The sequence below is a fragment of the Oenanthe melanoleuca genome, chromosome 19 (genome assembly GCF_029582105.1).
Source record: "Oenanthe melanoleuca isolate GR-GAL-2019-014 chromosome 19, OMel1.0, whole genome shotgun sequence".
NCBI lineage: Eukaryota > Metazoa > Chordata > Aves > Passeriformes > Muscicapidae > Oenanthe > Oenanthe melanoleuca.
The window spans coordinates 6566531-6584279 of record NC_079352.1 but is presented as its reverse complement, the minus strand read 5'-3'; the positions used below and the strand labels follow the sequence as shown (position 1 = coordinate 6584279).

Genomic DNA, 17749 nt, shown 5'->3' with positions numbered 1-17749 from the left:
CATTCCCTCCCACAAAGTCTTTTAGTTACAAGTTTGGCATTTTTAGTCAAATGGATTTAATATTTTCATAAAATAACTTTACAAAATTCTCTTTTCCTGACACGCAACTCAAGTTTGCCAAGCCAGTCCTATGTCTGCATTAGGAGATACTTTTGGTGTGTTTAATACCTGGGAACACTGTTTACAAACTTTGAATTTTTAAGAGAAATACATTTGTGGACAAACAGTAGGTTTTGTCAAGGAGGTGTGTGAGGAGCCCAAGGGATGCACTCAGATCCTTTTTGGTGTCCAAATATTCCAATTTCCACTTGATTCTAATCAGAAATTCTATGGGAGCTTCACAACTAAAGTACCACTGTAAGAGAAAAACAACTTTGGGTGATTTTTCTTTCAATTTGTGCCAAGGTGAGGCAGGAAAGGCCCAGCCTCATCTTTTCCTTTGTGCTGCTCTCTCCCAGCAGCTTTTGGAGCTCTGTGGAGGAGCAGAGCACACGAGGCACCTGAGCAGAGGTGACTCCCTGAGCTCTCACCTGCAGGCAAGCAGAGCTCATCCAAAGGCATTGCTGGGCACAGGGACACTTGGTCAGGACCAAATTCACCTCAGGCTGCTCTGGGTTCACATCCTGCATCCCAGCAGGCTCAGCAATACCTGGGGCATAGGAATTGTGTGATTTTGAGGTGGAATGTTAGAGCTCCCATGGATATTTATCTGGTATTTTAAAGGCACAATGACAAACCTGATTTCACTCTGAGCCCCCTTGTGTGCTTTGTGTTCAGGGCACTGAAGGATTGCTGGGTCCTCTCTTTGCAGAAGAACAAGAACTGTGCTATCTGATAGAAGCCCTTGTCCATGTTTCTGTCTTCCATGCATTATCTGATGACATTTGCTCACCTTTTGCTCTGCACTGAGTCACTGCAATGACATCAGCTAGTGCTCCCCCCATAATTTATCAGTGCAGCAAGAACTCCTCTATGCACTAATTATCTTGTCCCTTTGGCCAAAGCCTCTAAGTGTTGAAAGGATGAAGTCACCTTAGGTTCTCTTTGGGCACAGCTCCTCAGATGTTGGTAGACACTTACTGTTTGTCTTTTGGCTTTTGAAACCAAGCACTTGTGTCTGTGCTGGAGCCTTGTGCTCACAGGTCCCTCACTGCTGTGAGAGAGAGACCATCCCCATCACGTTTTGTAAAACTCCCTGTTTAGATCTGTCTTGATGAATGATTAAAAAACTCTTATATTGCCAAATAATTAGCTATGAAGAAAGATATGTCAAATAAGTTATGCAATTGCCATTATTAATCAGCTTGTGTCTCTACAAGATCAAGGGAATCTTACTTTACACTGGAATTTTTAGCTGATGAGCTGGATTCATGCAGTTTCTTTTCATCCTCTTTAGTGAGGGAAGGAAGGGAGTTAATTCCACTGATGCTTCAAGAATCCAAATATCCCCTGTTTGTTAATTAATAATATCTATCTGGATTTTTATCCAAAGAAAAAGCATTCTGAGCCCTGTCATATCAACTTTTAAATCTTTGGAAGCCTGGCTGCTCTCCCCTTGTTTCTAACACCTACCTAGTAACAGGACATCAGGAATGTGAGCAGAGGAGGCTGCCTTTGTGAAATCTTTTTTTTTTTTTGATGAGTGGGAACAACAAAAATAGCGTTCTGGAAAGCCACTACAAGCCAAAAAAAGTCCTCTGACACAGAACATCTCAAGAAGATGAAAACTGTCCTCCCATTTCCATTGTCCCTGGCCCGAGCTTTTGATCTGATGCAAGAAATGTGGTATTTGTCTGAAGCTGAGAGAGTTTATGCTGGCAAATGGAACAGGAGGAGGTGGGCTGAGTAAGCTGGGACTGAGCTCCAGGCACACCATGCTCATGTCCCCAAGGAGAGCTGGGAGCAGAGCAGGATCCACAGCCAGGCTGGGAGCCCTGGGAGTGAGCAGGACCAGAGCCTGGTGGGTTTGGGAGCCCTGGGAGTGAGCAGGAGCCAGAGCCTGCCCTGGGATTCCTGGTTTAGAAGCCTTGGGAATGGAGCAGAATCTAGAACCTGCCCTGGGATTCCTGGTGGGTTTGGGAGCCTTGGGAGTGGAGCAGGAGCCAGAGCCTGCCCTGGGATTCCTGGTGGGTTTGGGAGCCTTGGGAATGGAGCAGAACCAGAGCCTGCCCTGGGAGCCTGGTGGGTTTGGGAGCCCCAGGGTGATCCTGCAGGATCAGGGTCAGACCCTGCTGCCCTGAGCCCTGGCCAGGTGCTCCCAGTGTTCTGAGCACTCCCGTGGCTCCTGTGAGCTGCTGGCAGCAGAGGTGACCCTGTTTCAGTCCCTTCCAGCCCCCTGACCCAGCTCAGCTGTGTCTGACCATGGGGTCTGGAGCCAGGGACAAGCCCTTGTGCTGCTGGGACCTCTCTTGCCACAGGATCCAGTTCAGCACGGCCATTTAGGCTGATTTGAGTTTTTCCATCCATGGAGAAAGACAAAAGTTTGAGTGTTTTACTGAGTTGAGGCTGTCCTTCACCTCAGACTGCACATTTCAAGGTGGGGAGGAAAGGGGTTTTTGTGTCCTGCCTTCCCTGGCTGGCTGGTGGGTGACATCACCCATGGCTGCAAGACATTTATCATTTATCATTTATCATTTATCATTTATCATTTATCATTTATCATTTATCATTTATCATTTCTCATTTATCATTTATCATTTTTCTGGTGGCATGAGGATATTTTCTGCCTTCATTCTTCATGGAGGCAGAACTTCTGTATTAGAAGTTGTAGCAACAACACAGGTGGGCACTGCTTGCAATGAGGATTCCCTCAAACCACACATTCTTCCCTTGATGTTATCCCTCTCTCTACCTCAACCCTATTGACTAGAAAATACCAAGATTTTAGTACTGAGACTTTAATACACTGCACATTTTGCTAATTTTCTTTCTGGCTGTGAGCCTCTGTGGTATCATTTTCCAGCAGTTTACTCAGAGGGCTCAAGACTTTCTTTTTTTTGTTTAATGAAAGTGGGAATTCTCCTCCAGTCCCCTGACTACAGCAATGGCAGCCTTAAGAAAAACAGAACGTGACAGAAAATGGATGAATGGCTCCAGTGCTATTGCAATAATGTGTGAGGAGCCCATTTGTGCTCTGTGCTGTGTGAGCTGTGAGAGGACACTCCTTGCTGAAAGAGCTGTGTGTAGTTTGAGATTTTTGAATGTGACTAAATCCCTTGTGCTTCTCCTTCTTTAGTTTGGCTCTGTGGATCTCACGGATGTGAGAGTTCTCCTCTTTCTGCTTTATTTCTTTTGGGCATTTCTTCAGCCCTAATCATAAAAACTAGAATTTCTCAGCAATTTCAAGCCTGGAGACTTCCTGACCTCTATCATTCCGTGCCCAGGGAAAATAAACTTGTTACTATGGTTTGAGCCTTAATGACTGCAAAGTATATATAGTCAATTTATAACAGTGCATGCTGGATTATCCTGTGCATGGCTTTACAGCTTTTACAGCATTTATCAGCAGAGTGCTCATTTAAAACATGTTGTTTTAATGAAAAGGATACCCTTGCCACTGTTTTGTGTTGATTATGTGGTAACACATTTTTATTATCACCCATAAAAATGATTTGGAGCCGTTCCACTCCAGATGCGACCTTGGGCAGAGCCCCTGTGCTTTGCTGGGCCCTGACCATGGCTGAGATTTGATATCCCTGCAGAGCAGTGTCCAGAACAGCCCTGTGTGCCCCTTCCCCACAGCAGGGGCAGCCCAGCCCTGCCTGCCTGCAGCCCCTCTGATTTGCCACCTCCAGGGTTATTCTGCCTCTCTACGTTCTGGCAACATCCAGGTGTTTGCTGGGGAAGTGGAAGGATGATATAATAAATAATATAAAGTGATTCAGAAAAGGTCTTCAGCTCACACTTGAGTCCCATGGCAATGGGAGTTAAGCACAGCTATGGTTAGGCACATGCTTAAGTGTTTGTTGAACTGATAACACGTTTCCTGGAAAGTCTGAGAAATAAATCATTGGGTAGGAGCACAGAGTGCAAAAGGCAGATGGAACTGATTCCTTCCTGCCTGGCATCAGTCAAACCTGGTGAAGAAAAGCATTGTGACCTTCCTGCTTTCTGCTGTACTCAGAAAGTGGGACTCTGGATCTATAAATAAAGATCCTTGCAATAAAGGAAGAATTTTGCTTGTTTGCAAGAGCGAGGTTCAGCTCCCTTGCACTTAACCCAGCTCCCAGTTTAATTAGTTTCTGATTCACCCCCATCAGGCCAGTACATTCTGCAGGAAGTTCATCATTTCTGGCGCTGCTGCAGTGCTGGCTCTCACCAGGCCTTGCAATAAAGAAGTGATAAACCTTCTAATAATTGCAAGTTAAAAACAAACAAGTGGAGCCAAGTCACTCTCATTCATAATTGCAGTGTGACTTCATTATGTAAAGACAACACAGTGTGTAAAGGCTGAAACTTCTAGGGATTTAGTGGAAAGTTTGAGCCATATTCCCTTTTATTTCCCTTATCCCTAAATTAGTGTTGCTTAGGTGGTTTTCAAACAGGAAAAGATGATGCTGTAACAAACCTCAGTGCTGCATGCCTAGAAAAATGTTCCCATGTTAGAGAGCAACTCCCAGTTTCACAGAGGGAGCACAGCCTGAGGGACAGCCTGGATCACATGGGGGATGTGGGGTCACTTTGCCAAGGAGAGAAGGTTGTGAATGGCCCACACACCTCAGGGATGCCTGATGGGTTTATTTGAAGGCTGTGTGTTTGCAAGGCCTAGAAACAGCTGTGAGTTTTAATAACATCCTATTGCTCCCAAGCAGAGCTCCTTGAGTAAATAGCCTGCTTTTTTTTTTTCTTCTTTAATTTGCTTCAAAGTTAAAGCACTTCAACTCTTTAAAGCTTCATCTTCTCCATCATTTTCAATTTGGTCAGTATTTGTGCTTTTCCAACCAGTACTTGTGCTCAGTTTGCTACCCTGGGGCTGCAGGCACAGCCTTTCACCTGTCCCAGCTCTCAGTAATTCCTGATCTTCTGGCTCTGGGCTGGAACAGCAGGGAAATGCTGTGTCCCCAACAGCAGCTCCAGTCCTTGGTGTCATGTTTGTCCCCAGGGACACAATCCCACTCTGGAGGCAGTGAGCCCTCCCCAAGGAGGGTGTGTGTGGGACACAATCACAATTAACACAGCAGCTTCCAAGCTAATTGGTGCTGATTTCCTAAAACCAATAAAGCTTTCATGCCAAAATCCTGTGGTGTGTGAGCAGAAAGGAGCTCTGGCAAGGAGTTTCAGGACCTCCTGAGGAGTTGAGACCACATCTGAAACCACCCAGATCACAGATCATGGAATGTTATGGGTTGGAAAGGACCCACCAGAACCATCCAGCCCAACCCTTTAGTGAAGGGGGCTGAACCACAGCTCTGAGCACCTTGCTGTGAGCCCCAGCTGACCCTGTGTGTGTTCCTGTGCAGATCCTGCTGCTGGAGGCTGCAGAGAGGAGCCCAGCCCTGGAGAACAACCTGCCCATCACGGGCACCACGGCCTCGTGGGACCAGGAGCTGCTGCCTGATGCCTTCCCCCTGCTCAACCCTGGCACTGTGCTCAGGAAATCCCTGGGGGCTGTGGGTAAGCCTGGCCTGGTCCTCCCCTAACCACCCTCCTTCCAGGGTGCCTTTGGGGCAGCTGAGAGGAGTTTTGTTCTGCTCTGTCCTTGGAGCAGGGATGTCCTTGGGAGAAATCCACTGAAGCTGCATTTTGCCAGCTGGGGTGGCCTGTGGCAGCCACAACTTCTGTTGGCACAAACATCTGCTGGGAGCTGAATTTGGCTCTGTTGGAGTTCTGTTAACCCCAGCAGGGCCACTGTGCCTGACTCTGTGTTTCAGTGGGCTTGTTTTAAGCCCAAATGTGTGGATTTTGAGGTCTGGACACATGGAAACATTCCTGAGGAAACCCCAGAGAGCCATCAGGATCACAGTGGGGCAGCTCCTGCTCACCTACTGAGCACCAAATGCAGCATTTCCCCATCTGGAGCAGTGCTGGGGGGTAGAGGAATGGCTGCATGGGTTATTCTTGGTCCTGTTAGGGCAAAAAACTTTTCCATGAATAGCAGCATCAGTTGCAGTCTGCTTTATATTTTCTAAATTTGCCATAAACACAATGGGCTGTTTTATGATCCCTCTTGTGGCATGAAAAAAAAATACACTTAGAAGAAAGTCTCCCTCTGAGCCCACTGGGCCAGACAGATCCCCATGCATTGAATTTTCTTGACCTTGGCATCTTTTTTGAAGATCCCTGCTCTCTGCTTCCAAAGCCCTGTCTGTCTGTTGCTTTGCTTGCTCCCAGAGCAGTTCTTTATTCTTTAGGGCATACTTTGCTTTTTTCTTATTATTTTTTTTCTTTCCCTTTTTTTAACCCAAGCAGTTTATTATGGCAGCCCCTCCTGACTGCAGCAGACTTGGAGCCACCAAACCAGTCCAGATGTTGTCCCTGTTTATGATTTGACATGATGCCACAACATGGAGGGAGGTTCACTGACAATATGTTCTGCAAAGTATTCTCAGAACCACAGCCACAGCTGCCAGGAGCTGAATTAGAGCATTTCCCCCAGTGTCTATTAGATGCTCATTCTTTTCCATGCCATTTCTTTTTGCTGTGGCAGTGTCTCTGCACCTGCACTTTGTGCACCAAAGTTAGCCCAGCAAAAGGCTTCAGAGCAGCTTTTCTGAGCACTTGGGGCAGGCTCAGCCCATGTGCAGGGTCAGCACCTCCCACCCTGCAGGTGGTCCCTGCTGGTCACCTCCCAAAGCAGGGGTGATGTCTGAGCTGTGTGTCAGCCACATTCCAGGCTCTGTCTGTGCTGCTCTTGCTCATTGTTACCCTTTGTGTTTCTGGCCTTGGTTTATTTAACCTGCTGTGGAATAAGAGCTGTGGTGTAATAAAGGAATCAGGAAAGGACTGGAGTGTTTTGAGCAGGACAGTGTCTTTCAGCAGTGAGAAATAATTACTTCAGTTCCTCACTGACACCTGCTGGAGCCCCTACCCAGCCTCTGTGGGCTTCAAATCCTCACTTTGCCAGAGAGCTGTGGGGATATTTCATGGATCTGGGTCCATGTTTGGCCTCCTTCCCTCCCCACTCCAGTCTGTGTCCACGATTCAAAGCCAGCCAAACAAACTCAGTGTGGATTTTGGTGGGGTGGAGGGAACTCTACACAATTTAGGATGGAGGGGAGCTGCCCCTTTGGCATGATCTCAGCCCTGTGTGTGCCTTGCTGCTGGGAGCTCCCCCAGGAGATCTTTGATCCTGTGGGATACTGGAGTAGGCGAAAGCCAAGCCTGGGTGTCCTGGGGATTTGGGGCTGTGGAAAGCTAAGGGTCCCTCCCACCCCTCCCCTGAGCCTTTTGTGAAACATTCCCTACTTTGCCCTGCTCCTGGGTGTTCAGCCAAAATAAATCCCAGCCCTACCTTGCCTGCCACCAGGCTGGATGGACCAAGGGCAGGATGCTGACACAAAGGTGGCTGGTATGGACAGGATGCTGGGAGCTCTGGAAGTGTTCCTGGATGACCCCACAGCTCTGGGTTAGCTGATGCCTCTCCAGGCTGAGGTCCAGGAAAGCTGGCTACTGTTTATGAGGGTGGTTATTTCTGTGAGTGACAGGGCTGAGAATAGACAATCATTTAAAAGCAATCAGTGCTGTTGAGACAGCTGCACCACTGGCCTTTCTGATCAGCTTGGTAATCAACAGAATATATTTTTCTGAGTATTAAGAAAATATATATATATTCTGGCTGAGCCAGTTGGCAGCAAGAGACCTAATTTTTCATATCTCTCTATTTTTCTCCTATTCTTTTTTAAATTATTTTTTACACTGTTCTTCTTAAACAGACACTAAAGGACACAGAGGTGCAGAGGAGCAGCTGATACCACAGGGTAAGTTCATAGTTTCTGCTATTTCTCTTTCAAAGCACAAACTGTTGTTAAGCCCAGTCCTGTACTTATGTCCCAAAAAGCAGAAGGGTCCTGTGGCCAGGAGCTCCTTGGAGCCTCACAGATGGAGAGGCTGGGTTTGTTCTTTGCATTTTATCTGATCATGGGCTGCTTTGGTTGGAGAGGCCAAACTCCAGTTTTATCACCTCTGAGACATTAATCCCCCAGCACACAAGGGATGGACAGCACTGTCTGATGGAGATGGAGCACACGTGGCCAGAGCCAGCAGGGCATGTCCTGAGTGATGGAGAAAACTCTTCTGTAAGTGGTATTGCCTGCCAGGGGCTGCAGGAGCCTCTGGGGATGCTCAGGGTGTCCCTTTCCTAAGCTCCATATAAACAGAGCAGCTCCTGGGCAGGGAAAACCCTGGGCAAGGAGGGGAGCAGATGGTGTGTTGCAGGTTCATGACAGAGCCAGGAAGAAAATCCAGATCTCTGCACATCTAATTTGGTTCCCAGCAGTAGATTACTCACCCTCTGCATTTTAAAAAGTATTTTTCCTGTGGTTTTTTGCTTCATATTGTTTGGAGGATAAACTCACCACAGGAAGCAATGCCACAGCAGCAGAGCTGATTTATGCCAGCTGAAGATTTGCTCCCCCCCTTTTCCCTGAATCCTTCCCTCCTTTTTCCCCCTGTTGCATTTGTCTCCTCTAAGCTGGTAACTCCATTTGTCAGCAGTGTGAGCACTTGCCTGTCACATCACCCAGTGCTGCTTCTCCCAGCCTTTCCTCCAGTGCTTCCCCCTCCAGGGCAGGAAGTGCCAGTTTCTCTAAAGCTCTGCTGCAGCACTGGGATTGAGGATGCTGCAGGGAATGATTGCTCCTGGTCTGCAGGACTCCATGGGATGGAGTTACAAGGTTGGGCTGAAGGGTTGAGGCTGATTGACACAGGTGAGGGAATGTCCTGACCCACCCTCAGCAGCACAGCTTGAAAACACTTTCTGCTGTTCTTTCCTCTGTGCTGGAATTTGCTGCAGTGAAGTTTCAGGTGTGCTGGGTTGTTTTTTTTTTAGGGGTAGAAGCTGTTTTCAGTGCTGTGAACAAATGTTCTTGCTTTCCTAAAAGGGCTGCTGATCACCTGCCTGGGAATCCATCCTTCTGTCCATAGAAAAGGCTGCAGTTTGTGTCCTGTGGACAAGCAAATTGATCCAAATTAAAACCTAGCCTTAATTCCTTGTTCAGTACTCAAACTAAATCAGATCTTTATTGATGACTGAATGCAACAAAGATACAGGCTCACACTCCCACTCAAAGCCATTGAATTGTCATTTCCTCAGTCTTCCCAGTTTCATCGTGGATTGAAGTGGAGAGATTTCATTTTTGTAAGAAAAGCCAGTTTGGACATCTCTCCAAAACAGAAAAAAGAAGAGAGGAAGGGGAGTCATTCCAGGGATCTAGAATTGGGGGATTATTGCTTTATTCTGAGAAATGAGGCATTTGGATGGATGTCTGGGGTGACAAGGTTTAGTACCCCAGGTGAGCTATCCCACATCTAGAGTGGGAACTGGATCCAAATGTGGGAGCTGCAAATCCTGTGAGCCTTGATGTGATTGTGCAGCCCTGTGCCCTGTGCCCAGCTGGGAAGGTGCTGTCCAGCTTCTTTCCTTTGCTCCTTCTCTCCGTCCATTCCCATGCTCTCCACCCCCATATGCAGCATATTCTGCTGGCACTGCTTCTGTGGGTGCAGTACCTCTCCTGATGCCTGGGAGGGAGGAAGACACTCCCTAAGAGTTGATCAAACCTTAAATTGCTCTGCTGTGTTGTGGTCATATGTAATACATGGACTAAAATCTGAAATTTGAGTGTGCTGAACTTTGGACTCATCCCTCATTCCCTCTGGCTTTGGAGCTTGCATCTGCCATTGCTTTCAAATACTCTGAGCCCTTTGGTAGCCCAGAAACCAGGAACCTCTGACTCGTGTGCCTCTGACACTTAAAGCCTTTATTGTAACCATTAACCACTTAATCTGAGCAGACAGACCCACTCTCTCACATCCCCAGGGCATTAAAGCTTCAGTGCTGTTTGCACAGTGTTTAAATGTTTAAATGTGAGTGTTGTCATTATTTTGATAGTCTGGGGAAAACAACATTAGGATTTTATTTGGAGTCACCAGTAGTGACTTGGAGGTCACTAATGCTGCCTCTGCACCTTTCCTGGGATTACTGGGGGTCTGAGTGCAAGAAACACCCCCCTGGGCACAGTCACTGCTCCTGGTGTTTACAGTTCCACAGTCACCCTGGAACCCTGCTCAGTGATGCACTGTACTGACATCCAGTTCCTGCAGAAGTGGGAAGCACTAATGCCACTTTGGGATGAAAAAACTTGTGCACAGCACAGAGCCCTTGTGAGATGAATGAACACAGGAGAAACCAGGGGAACATCACTGATCCAGAGCCTCTGGGTGATGTGTACAGAGCAAGTGGCAGACAGGGTTTGATTTTCTTTGGCAGATGTATTTTGTGTATTTTGGTACATTGGGATGGCTCTGGAGTTTATGTGTGTCTGGATGAACCCAGCAAAGCACATCCAGACCCTGCCCAGAGCCCTTCAGGCCTTGGGAAGGGGCCAGAGTGGGCTCAGCGTGGCTCTGCCCAGCACATCCTGCTGACATTTTGGGGAGGGTTGTGTGCATGGGGCTGTGCTTTTTCCTTACAGGATTGAAGGAAGAGGAGAAGCAAAGTCCAGTCAGGCTTGTCAGACCTGCCACCAGAGCCACCCTGTCTGTGCACTGCTGCATTTCTCCCCCTCTGCACCACTGAGTTCCTCTCCTCTGTTTTTGAGGGTGCTGAAGCCTTTCTGAGCTCAGCAGTGTTTTAACTTCCAGCTGATTTCCTTTCTGAACATTTCCAGGGATTCCAGGACAGGTTGGTCCCCCTGGCCCAGTTGGACCCACTGGGCTGCCAGGACCACCAGGGCCAAAAGGAGAGAAGGGACAGCCTGGTGAGAGGGGACCTGCAGGGCCACCAGGTGAGTGCTGGAGAAGGGCAGTGCTGCTGTGGCAGGAAGTTTCACTTCATACAGATTGTCTGTGACAGCAGCTCAGACATGCAGGATTTGAGCATCTTCAGTTGGTGTCAAACCCATTCCAGGAGTCCCCTGGAGCTGGAATCAGCCAGGAGCTCCCAGGGCAGGCAAGCACCTGCACCAGCAATGACAGACCCTGGGCTTCCTGTGGAGCTGGAGACAGCCTGGCCCAGAAAGCTGCAGAGCAGGATCATGTTTCCCCAGCCTGCTCAGGAGCTGTAAGAAGGAGCCTGTGACCTGTCAGCCTTTGGAGCAGAGCATTCCCTGGTTAACCCTCACACTGGGTGCCTGCTTTAACTCCCTTTTTTCTCCACCATTTGTGTCAAGCTGTCAGATGCCAGGATGTCAAACTAATGATGCTTTTGTATGTTAAGGGAAAAGGTTATGAGGCCATTCTTTCAGAGAACACTCCATTCCTGAGCTGGGAGTCTTTCTTCATTCCCCAAACCTTCCTGAATGTTTTGATGAAGGTGATACTGCACAATAGGGGCCAGACCTCTCTGTGTCTGAAAGGCAGTGCCTTGTGAGCCTGAGCTCGGGTTAGATTTAAAACTCTGAGCGTGCCTTAAATGTGAGAGCAGCCCTCAACACTTTTTGGCACTTTCTGGCAAGCTGTCAGTGGCCAAAGTCTGGCCAAGGATGTGTCTGCTTTTTTTGGTTTCTGTTTGCAACAAGAGCCTTCCTGCCTCACAGGATGTGTGATCTGTCTGCTCCTGGACTGACTCTGCTTCCTGAGCTTTCCTGGCAGGGAGGTGACACAGGTGTACCTGGAGGGAAAGAGGATTGGATTTCTCACTTTGCTGCCTGTAGTTTCTCACAGCCTCAGGGAGAGGGGAAGTTTCACTCTTTCAGCAATTGGGCTGCTCACAGGCAGCACCTCTGAGCCAAGTCAAGCTCTCTCCTTTGCAGAGGAAGATGCTAAAAAAAAAAAAAAAAAAAAAAAAAAAAGAAGAAGAAAAATTGGGAAGCTGTTTCTATTTTCCCCACCCCTCTGATTCCCACAGCTGCAGTTCAGGACAGGAATCCTTTGTCTTCTTGCTGCCTTTTTACATGAGAGCATCCTTAGCACAATTAACACATCCTCTCCTGCCTCTGCACAGGGATGTTGGGACCTCAAGGACCAAGAGGACTTCCAGGAGAAACCGGGATCCCAGGTCCCCCAGGTCCTCCAGGGCCACCAGCCACCCCAAGCCTCCCTCTCACCTTCCAGCAAGGGGTTCTCTACTCACTCCAGCCCACAGCTGAGAAGGAAAGTAAGTTCCCTCCTCAATTCCCATGTTCTGTGGCAGCAGCAGAGTGGGCAGGCACAGAGCAGCTCAGGCTCTGCCTGGCCTGGGAGCAGCTGGACAGTCTGCCTGCACTGTCTGGGTCTCTGTTCAGCATGGAAGCTACAGGGTTCACCTCTCCAAAATGAGGAACAAAATCCCTGCTCTCCTAAACTGTCAGTGAGAGCAGGGTTTGGGGGATTTTGTTCTCTGAGCCTGTTTTTTTTAGGTTCATCACAGCTTTGGGGAGGCAAATGTGAGCTTCCATCAGGAGTGGCTGCTGGGAAGAGGGTGTCTGGTGAAATGACAGAGCTCAGGTAGCATCACCTGAGAGACAAGGGCAGAGGAATCCAGAGTGGCAGATTAGGTGCTGGTGCACCAAAGCTGCAGGTTGGAGCCCTGCTGGTGCCACTGTTGTGGTGTTGGAGTGCCAGGGCTGCTCAGGAATCAGAGATTTGCAGCTCTGCAATTACAACAAGGACATCTGTTAAATGGGGCTCTTTCCCTGCCCCTGCAGATGCTTCTTCCACCTGTGCTTCTGGTGCATCCACATTATCCCACATCCACACAAAACACAGAATTATGGACTGGGAAGTCCACAATGATTTATCCCTTCCCTTGAACAAGAGGGCCAGGGTTTCTTTGTGCTTATACTGATTTAAAAATATATATTTATTTGATTTGTGCTGTGCAGGGCAAGAAAAGGCTTTCTAGGAAAGGCACATCCTGCACTGGGATTGGAATGCTCTCAGGTTTGGGCTGGATTCTCCTAGTCCAGCCCTGTGTAGCTGGCAGGTAATACTGAGAACAGAGCTCAGCTGTCTCCCCTTGGTCTGTAAACTCCCATCTCCACTGCCCTGACTTCAGCTGTGCCTCTTCCCAGCTCTGCTGCTCCTGTCCAGCCTCAAAGCTCAGTTCTCTTAGTTACAGCCAAGGATTGCTAAGTCTCCCCATGTCTGACAGTTATCTTGAGCTCTCCCTTCCCTTCCTCCCACTCTGCTCTCCAGACTCCTTTTCCCAAAAGTGAACAGATGTATTTTTAATTTAGGGAGAATTTTAACAGCTCCATTTCTTATTCAGTTAATTAAGGTGTATGGGCAGGATGGATAACTGAGGTTCAATGCTAAGATTTTCACAACATACACATCAATGTGCTGCATTCATCAGCCTGAGAGCAAGGAAGGATAAATGGTGGTTAATCATTTCTATCATCTGCCAGCAGTGGGCAGAGGATTTGAGAACAGTGAGGAGATGGTGATTGTTCCATTTACATCCCTGGGATCCCTAGGCATTCCTCCCTCCATGCCTTGGTTTGCAGGAGTAGCCCAAAACTTTATGACACTTTTTCTTAATACAAATCCAGCTGCAAGTATAAGTTATCATGTGGCCATGACAATGTTCTGGCAAGATCAAGTCTATTTTCTTACCATTTTGCCTCCCACAGGCTGGTGGAAAGCTGATCCTCTGCCACCAGTAAAACTTAGCCTTGTAAATTCTGTTTAGATTTGTAAAAATGTATTTACTTGTTTTGAAAGGAGCACATCTGAAAACTATAAACACAAAATTCCAGCTGCTGACAGCAGAGGGAAGCATATTCCTGGTAATGAGATGTGAGAGCTGTATCAGGTTATTGTTATTATACAGAGTTTGGTTCTGCCTGAACATGGTTAATGCCTGTGCCTTTATTAATTGCAACAAGTTCCTGTTGGCAATATTTATCCCCAGGCAGAAGCCAGAAGTGGGGAGACAAATATTTTCTCACAGTTTCCCTGTGCTGTGGTAAAAGAAATGGTCCCATTTTTCTCCCTCCAGATCAGGTAGCAGAGAAAAATTAAGACGGGATTACTTCATTTCCATCCTGTCTCAACAAATCAAGGCTATAATGGGGGAATTTATCCCTTAGTCAGAAACCTCAGCCCTGGGCCAGAAGCTGAGCTGCTGCTCCCCTCTGCTGGGGCTGCTGCTACTGGGATCTCTCACTTTCCCTGCCTCTTAAAAATGAGTGATCGGGTACGTGGTCCAGAGCCAGCTCAGACCTATTCCTTGTACATTGATGATTTCTAGGGACTAGTTAGAGAAAAGAATGCAACTCTCACTCTTGAAGGCTGTTTCCTTACATCTTGCAGATCTGCAAAGGAAAATAAAATTAACCTGTTGGGAAAAGAGCTCCAAGATCAAGTCCAGCCATGAACCCAGCACCACTAAACTTTAAGTGCCACAGGCACACATCTTTTAACACTTCCAGGGATGGTGACCCCACCTCTGCCCTGGGCAGCCTGAGGGAAGAGCAAGGGGAAACTGAGGCAGAGCAGCTGATTGTGTGGCCAGCATGTAGTGGTGACAAGGGAGGGGGATTTGTGCAGCAGCACCCCAGCAAGGCCCCTCCTGAGCAAGAACAGAGCAGAGGGAGTGAAGGAGAGGAGGAAAGGAATTGAGAAAACTGAGTTCTTCCAGAGTGTGCCCTGAGCTGCCTTTGCTGCCCTGAGCAGCTCTCACCCTGTCCCTCAGGGCATTTCCCTGCTGTTCTGGGTGTCTCTGTGCCCTTCCAGAGAACACAGGTGCTCCTGCCTGAGCAGGCCCCCTGGTTTCACTCTTCCTCCTGGCTGGGATAGGGGTTTGAAAGCTCCTGGAGCAAATTCAGTATCAAGGTCTTCTCCAGTGAAGCACTGTCTGCTGCTTTGGGGTATCCAGAAGCCCTGAAACAGAATCCAGCTCTTGAGCACAGCAGAGCCTGGCTCAGTGCAGGAGTGGCTGAGAAGGGAAATTCCTGCTGCTATTTGATGCTGTTTTGTGGCTGCTCTACCAGTCTCCAGCTGCAGAGAGCCCCAGAATGTCCCTGTGAAGGTTTTGAAAGCAAAACCAGTGAGAGACTCCAAGTCAGAAATACAATTTAATAGGAAAAATGAGAAAAATAAAATACATGCAATAGTAAAAAAAAAAAAAAAAACAAAAACAAAACAAAACAAAAAAAAAAAAAAAAAAACAGTGACAGAGCCAGAATATAACCTAACACCCCACTGGTTAGGGTGGTGGTAGCAGTGCAGATGAAGTGCTCTTGTTGAAGCAGTGATCCTCTAGAAAGGTCTGGTAGCTCTTGTCCTCTGGAATCCAGTGGGTAAGGGCTGCTTTGGTGTCAAAAATCTCAGTTTTTATCTAGGTAGGAAAGGCTTGGCTCCTCCCCCTGGGTGGAGCATCTCCCAGTGGGATGATGAATTTTATCAGTCATGCACTGGGACTCAGTGGCCATTAACAGGAGATATCTCCCTGGAGGAAGGATGGGTTGTGGGAACACTGCCCCAGATGGTGTTTAACAGCTGGCCCATTAGCAGAGGATATCTCCACAGAGATCAGGATCACTGCCCCAGCTGGTGTCAGCAGATGGTGATGGAATACAGACTTTTGGGCACATTGTAACCTAGGACAGTCCTCCTGTTTATAAGGGAGTTTATATGGAGATACAAGTTCTTCCTGCTGCTTTATGAGAACATGAAGGCAATCCCTTAAAAAAAAATATGAGAGTTGTGTTTTAACACACTTCAGTCCCATTTAATTGTCAGTATGTTTCATTCAGAGCTGTTCCTGGAAGGAAACCTGGGTGAGTCCTTCCTGGCCAGGCAGTGCCACAGCCCTGTGCTGCCCAGGCCAGGCAGGAGCTGCTGAGCCCAAGGGCTGTTGATCAGAGCTCTCTTCTGTGTCACAATTGTGGAATCACCTTTCATAAATAACGTTGAGTCAAGTGTCAGGATGGGTGGATTTGTGGGAGTAACTCTGTCATTGCAATAAAGTGTCATTTAGCTGGAGTGTTTTGTAACACAAGTCTTTATCCCCAGCTTACCTCCAGCAGAAATTAAAGCCTGGTTGTTTGCAGTCCATCTCTGCCCCTCTCAGTGGATGTGCAGTTTGATTTTGTTGATCACTTTAAAAACAAAAGGCTCTGCAATTGTTAATGCCTTCACTGCTGTTTGATGCTCATTTCCCAATTTCATCTTACTCCCAAGCTGTGATGGACTTTGACATGGTCAAATAAAACTCAAATTAATTGGATTACACACTTCACTGGGGTACCTTTCCTCTTGAGCATGAGAAGAGTCTCAGTTGTTTTCTTTCAGGGCTGTGAGGAGGGGGAAGATGAATGGGTTTAGAAACAGTAGTCCAATAAATACCTGCTTGCATTCAGGCTTTAGACAAAATGTGGATCTGGGTTGGACCTTGTGCTGTCCTGCTGGCAGGAAGGCATTGCAGAGGGTCCTGCCATCCTTGGCAGTCAGAGCCAGTTTTCCCTGGGAGCTGCTTTCAAACAACTGCCCTGGAAGTTCTCTCCATCACTGCCAATGCTCCAGAAGCTGGGAAGGCTTTGCAATGTGTTTGCTGAGATTTCTGGAGAGTTCACCTTCTGATCTTTGGGCTGGACTCTGCAGAGTAAGCAAACACCCTTCTGACCTTCCTGGTGTCACTTGACATTTGCAGTGAGACATTCCCAGCCTTTTCCTGCCCAGGGTTCCCTTGAATTTTACTGTGATGAGTTACAGGGATGGGTGGAAGGAAACATGAGTAAGCTTGAGGTCATGGGCAGGAGGAGGTGGACATTATCCCTGCATGACAGCCTGCAGCTATGGAAGATGTGGGATTTTCAGAGGGTTTGCCATCCTGGTGACCAGGAACCAACACCTTTATCCAGGTTAAACAGGAAATTTATTGTTGGTCCTACAGAAAGTCTTGGTAGCACCAGGATGTGGGGTTCCCTTGCTTGTTTTGTGGCCTTCTGGTCTTAGTTGTTCATTGAATTTTTGCTCCAGGTTTCCACAACTGTCCCAAAGTGTTGTGGCTGCTCAGATAAAAGGTGCTGCCATACAGGTGCCTCCCCAGATTACAGCTGTGCCACAGTACAGGTCCATAGGGGATAGGGTTGTTGAGTATGGTTATGGCATCACAATAAATACTGAGGGCTGCTTTTTTATTTATAGTTTTGTGTCTTCTATACACCTGCCAACTGAATAGAAACCTATTGGCTCCAGGCTGAGGGAAGGTATGGACAGCTACAGGCTGATGGGTTTTATTCTTGTCTGGAGATAACTGATAAAGATGTGCAAAAGCACAAAACTCCAATTCCTGCTGCTGGGTTTCCCCTCCCTGCTCCACTCCCATTTCTCTGCATTTCCCAGAGCTCAGTGAACCTGCCCAGTTGAACACCTACAATAATCCTAAATGGCAGGAAGGTTTCCTGAGCACATGGAGGGGGCAGAGCACACCCACCCCTGGGCTCTCCTGCATCCTCAGACCTCAGGGCACCTCCCTGGGCTGGGGGCTGTGCTGGGCTGCCAGGGAGGCAGGAGGGAGCCCCACATCCTCACCCCACTGTTCAATTGCCAGGCAGCCACAGGGCAGGTGTGGGGTGGAGGTGGCAAATTTGGGGTCAGTTATTCCAAGGCAGGGTTTACAGGTGTATAAAACACCAAGGTTTGGAGAGAAAGGACAGCTTGGCTGAGT

The 17749-nt window shown here is 47.9% G+C and overlaps 1 protein-coding gene across 2 annotated transcripts in view; it reads left to right on the top strand.

The window, feature by feature from the left end:
- Positions 1 to 17749, top strand: part of COL26A1 (collagen type XXVI alpha 1 chain) — a 165893-nt gene that overhangs the window by 130270 nt on the left and 17874 nt on the right. For both annotated transcript variants that reach the window (XM_056506932.1, XM_056506931.1), the window contains 4 exons: positions 5460 to 5613; positions 7872 to 7916; positions 10824 to 10940; positions 12098 to 12250. In XM_056506932.1, the coding sequence (XP_056362907.1) occupies positions 5460 to 5613; positions 7872 to 7916; positions 10824 to 10940; positions 12098 to 12250 (469 nt within the window). The remainder of the gene's footprint in view (positions 1 to 5459; positions 5614 to 7871; positions 7917 to 10823; positions 10941 to 12097; positions 12251 to 17749) is intronic.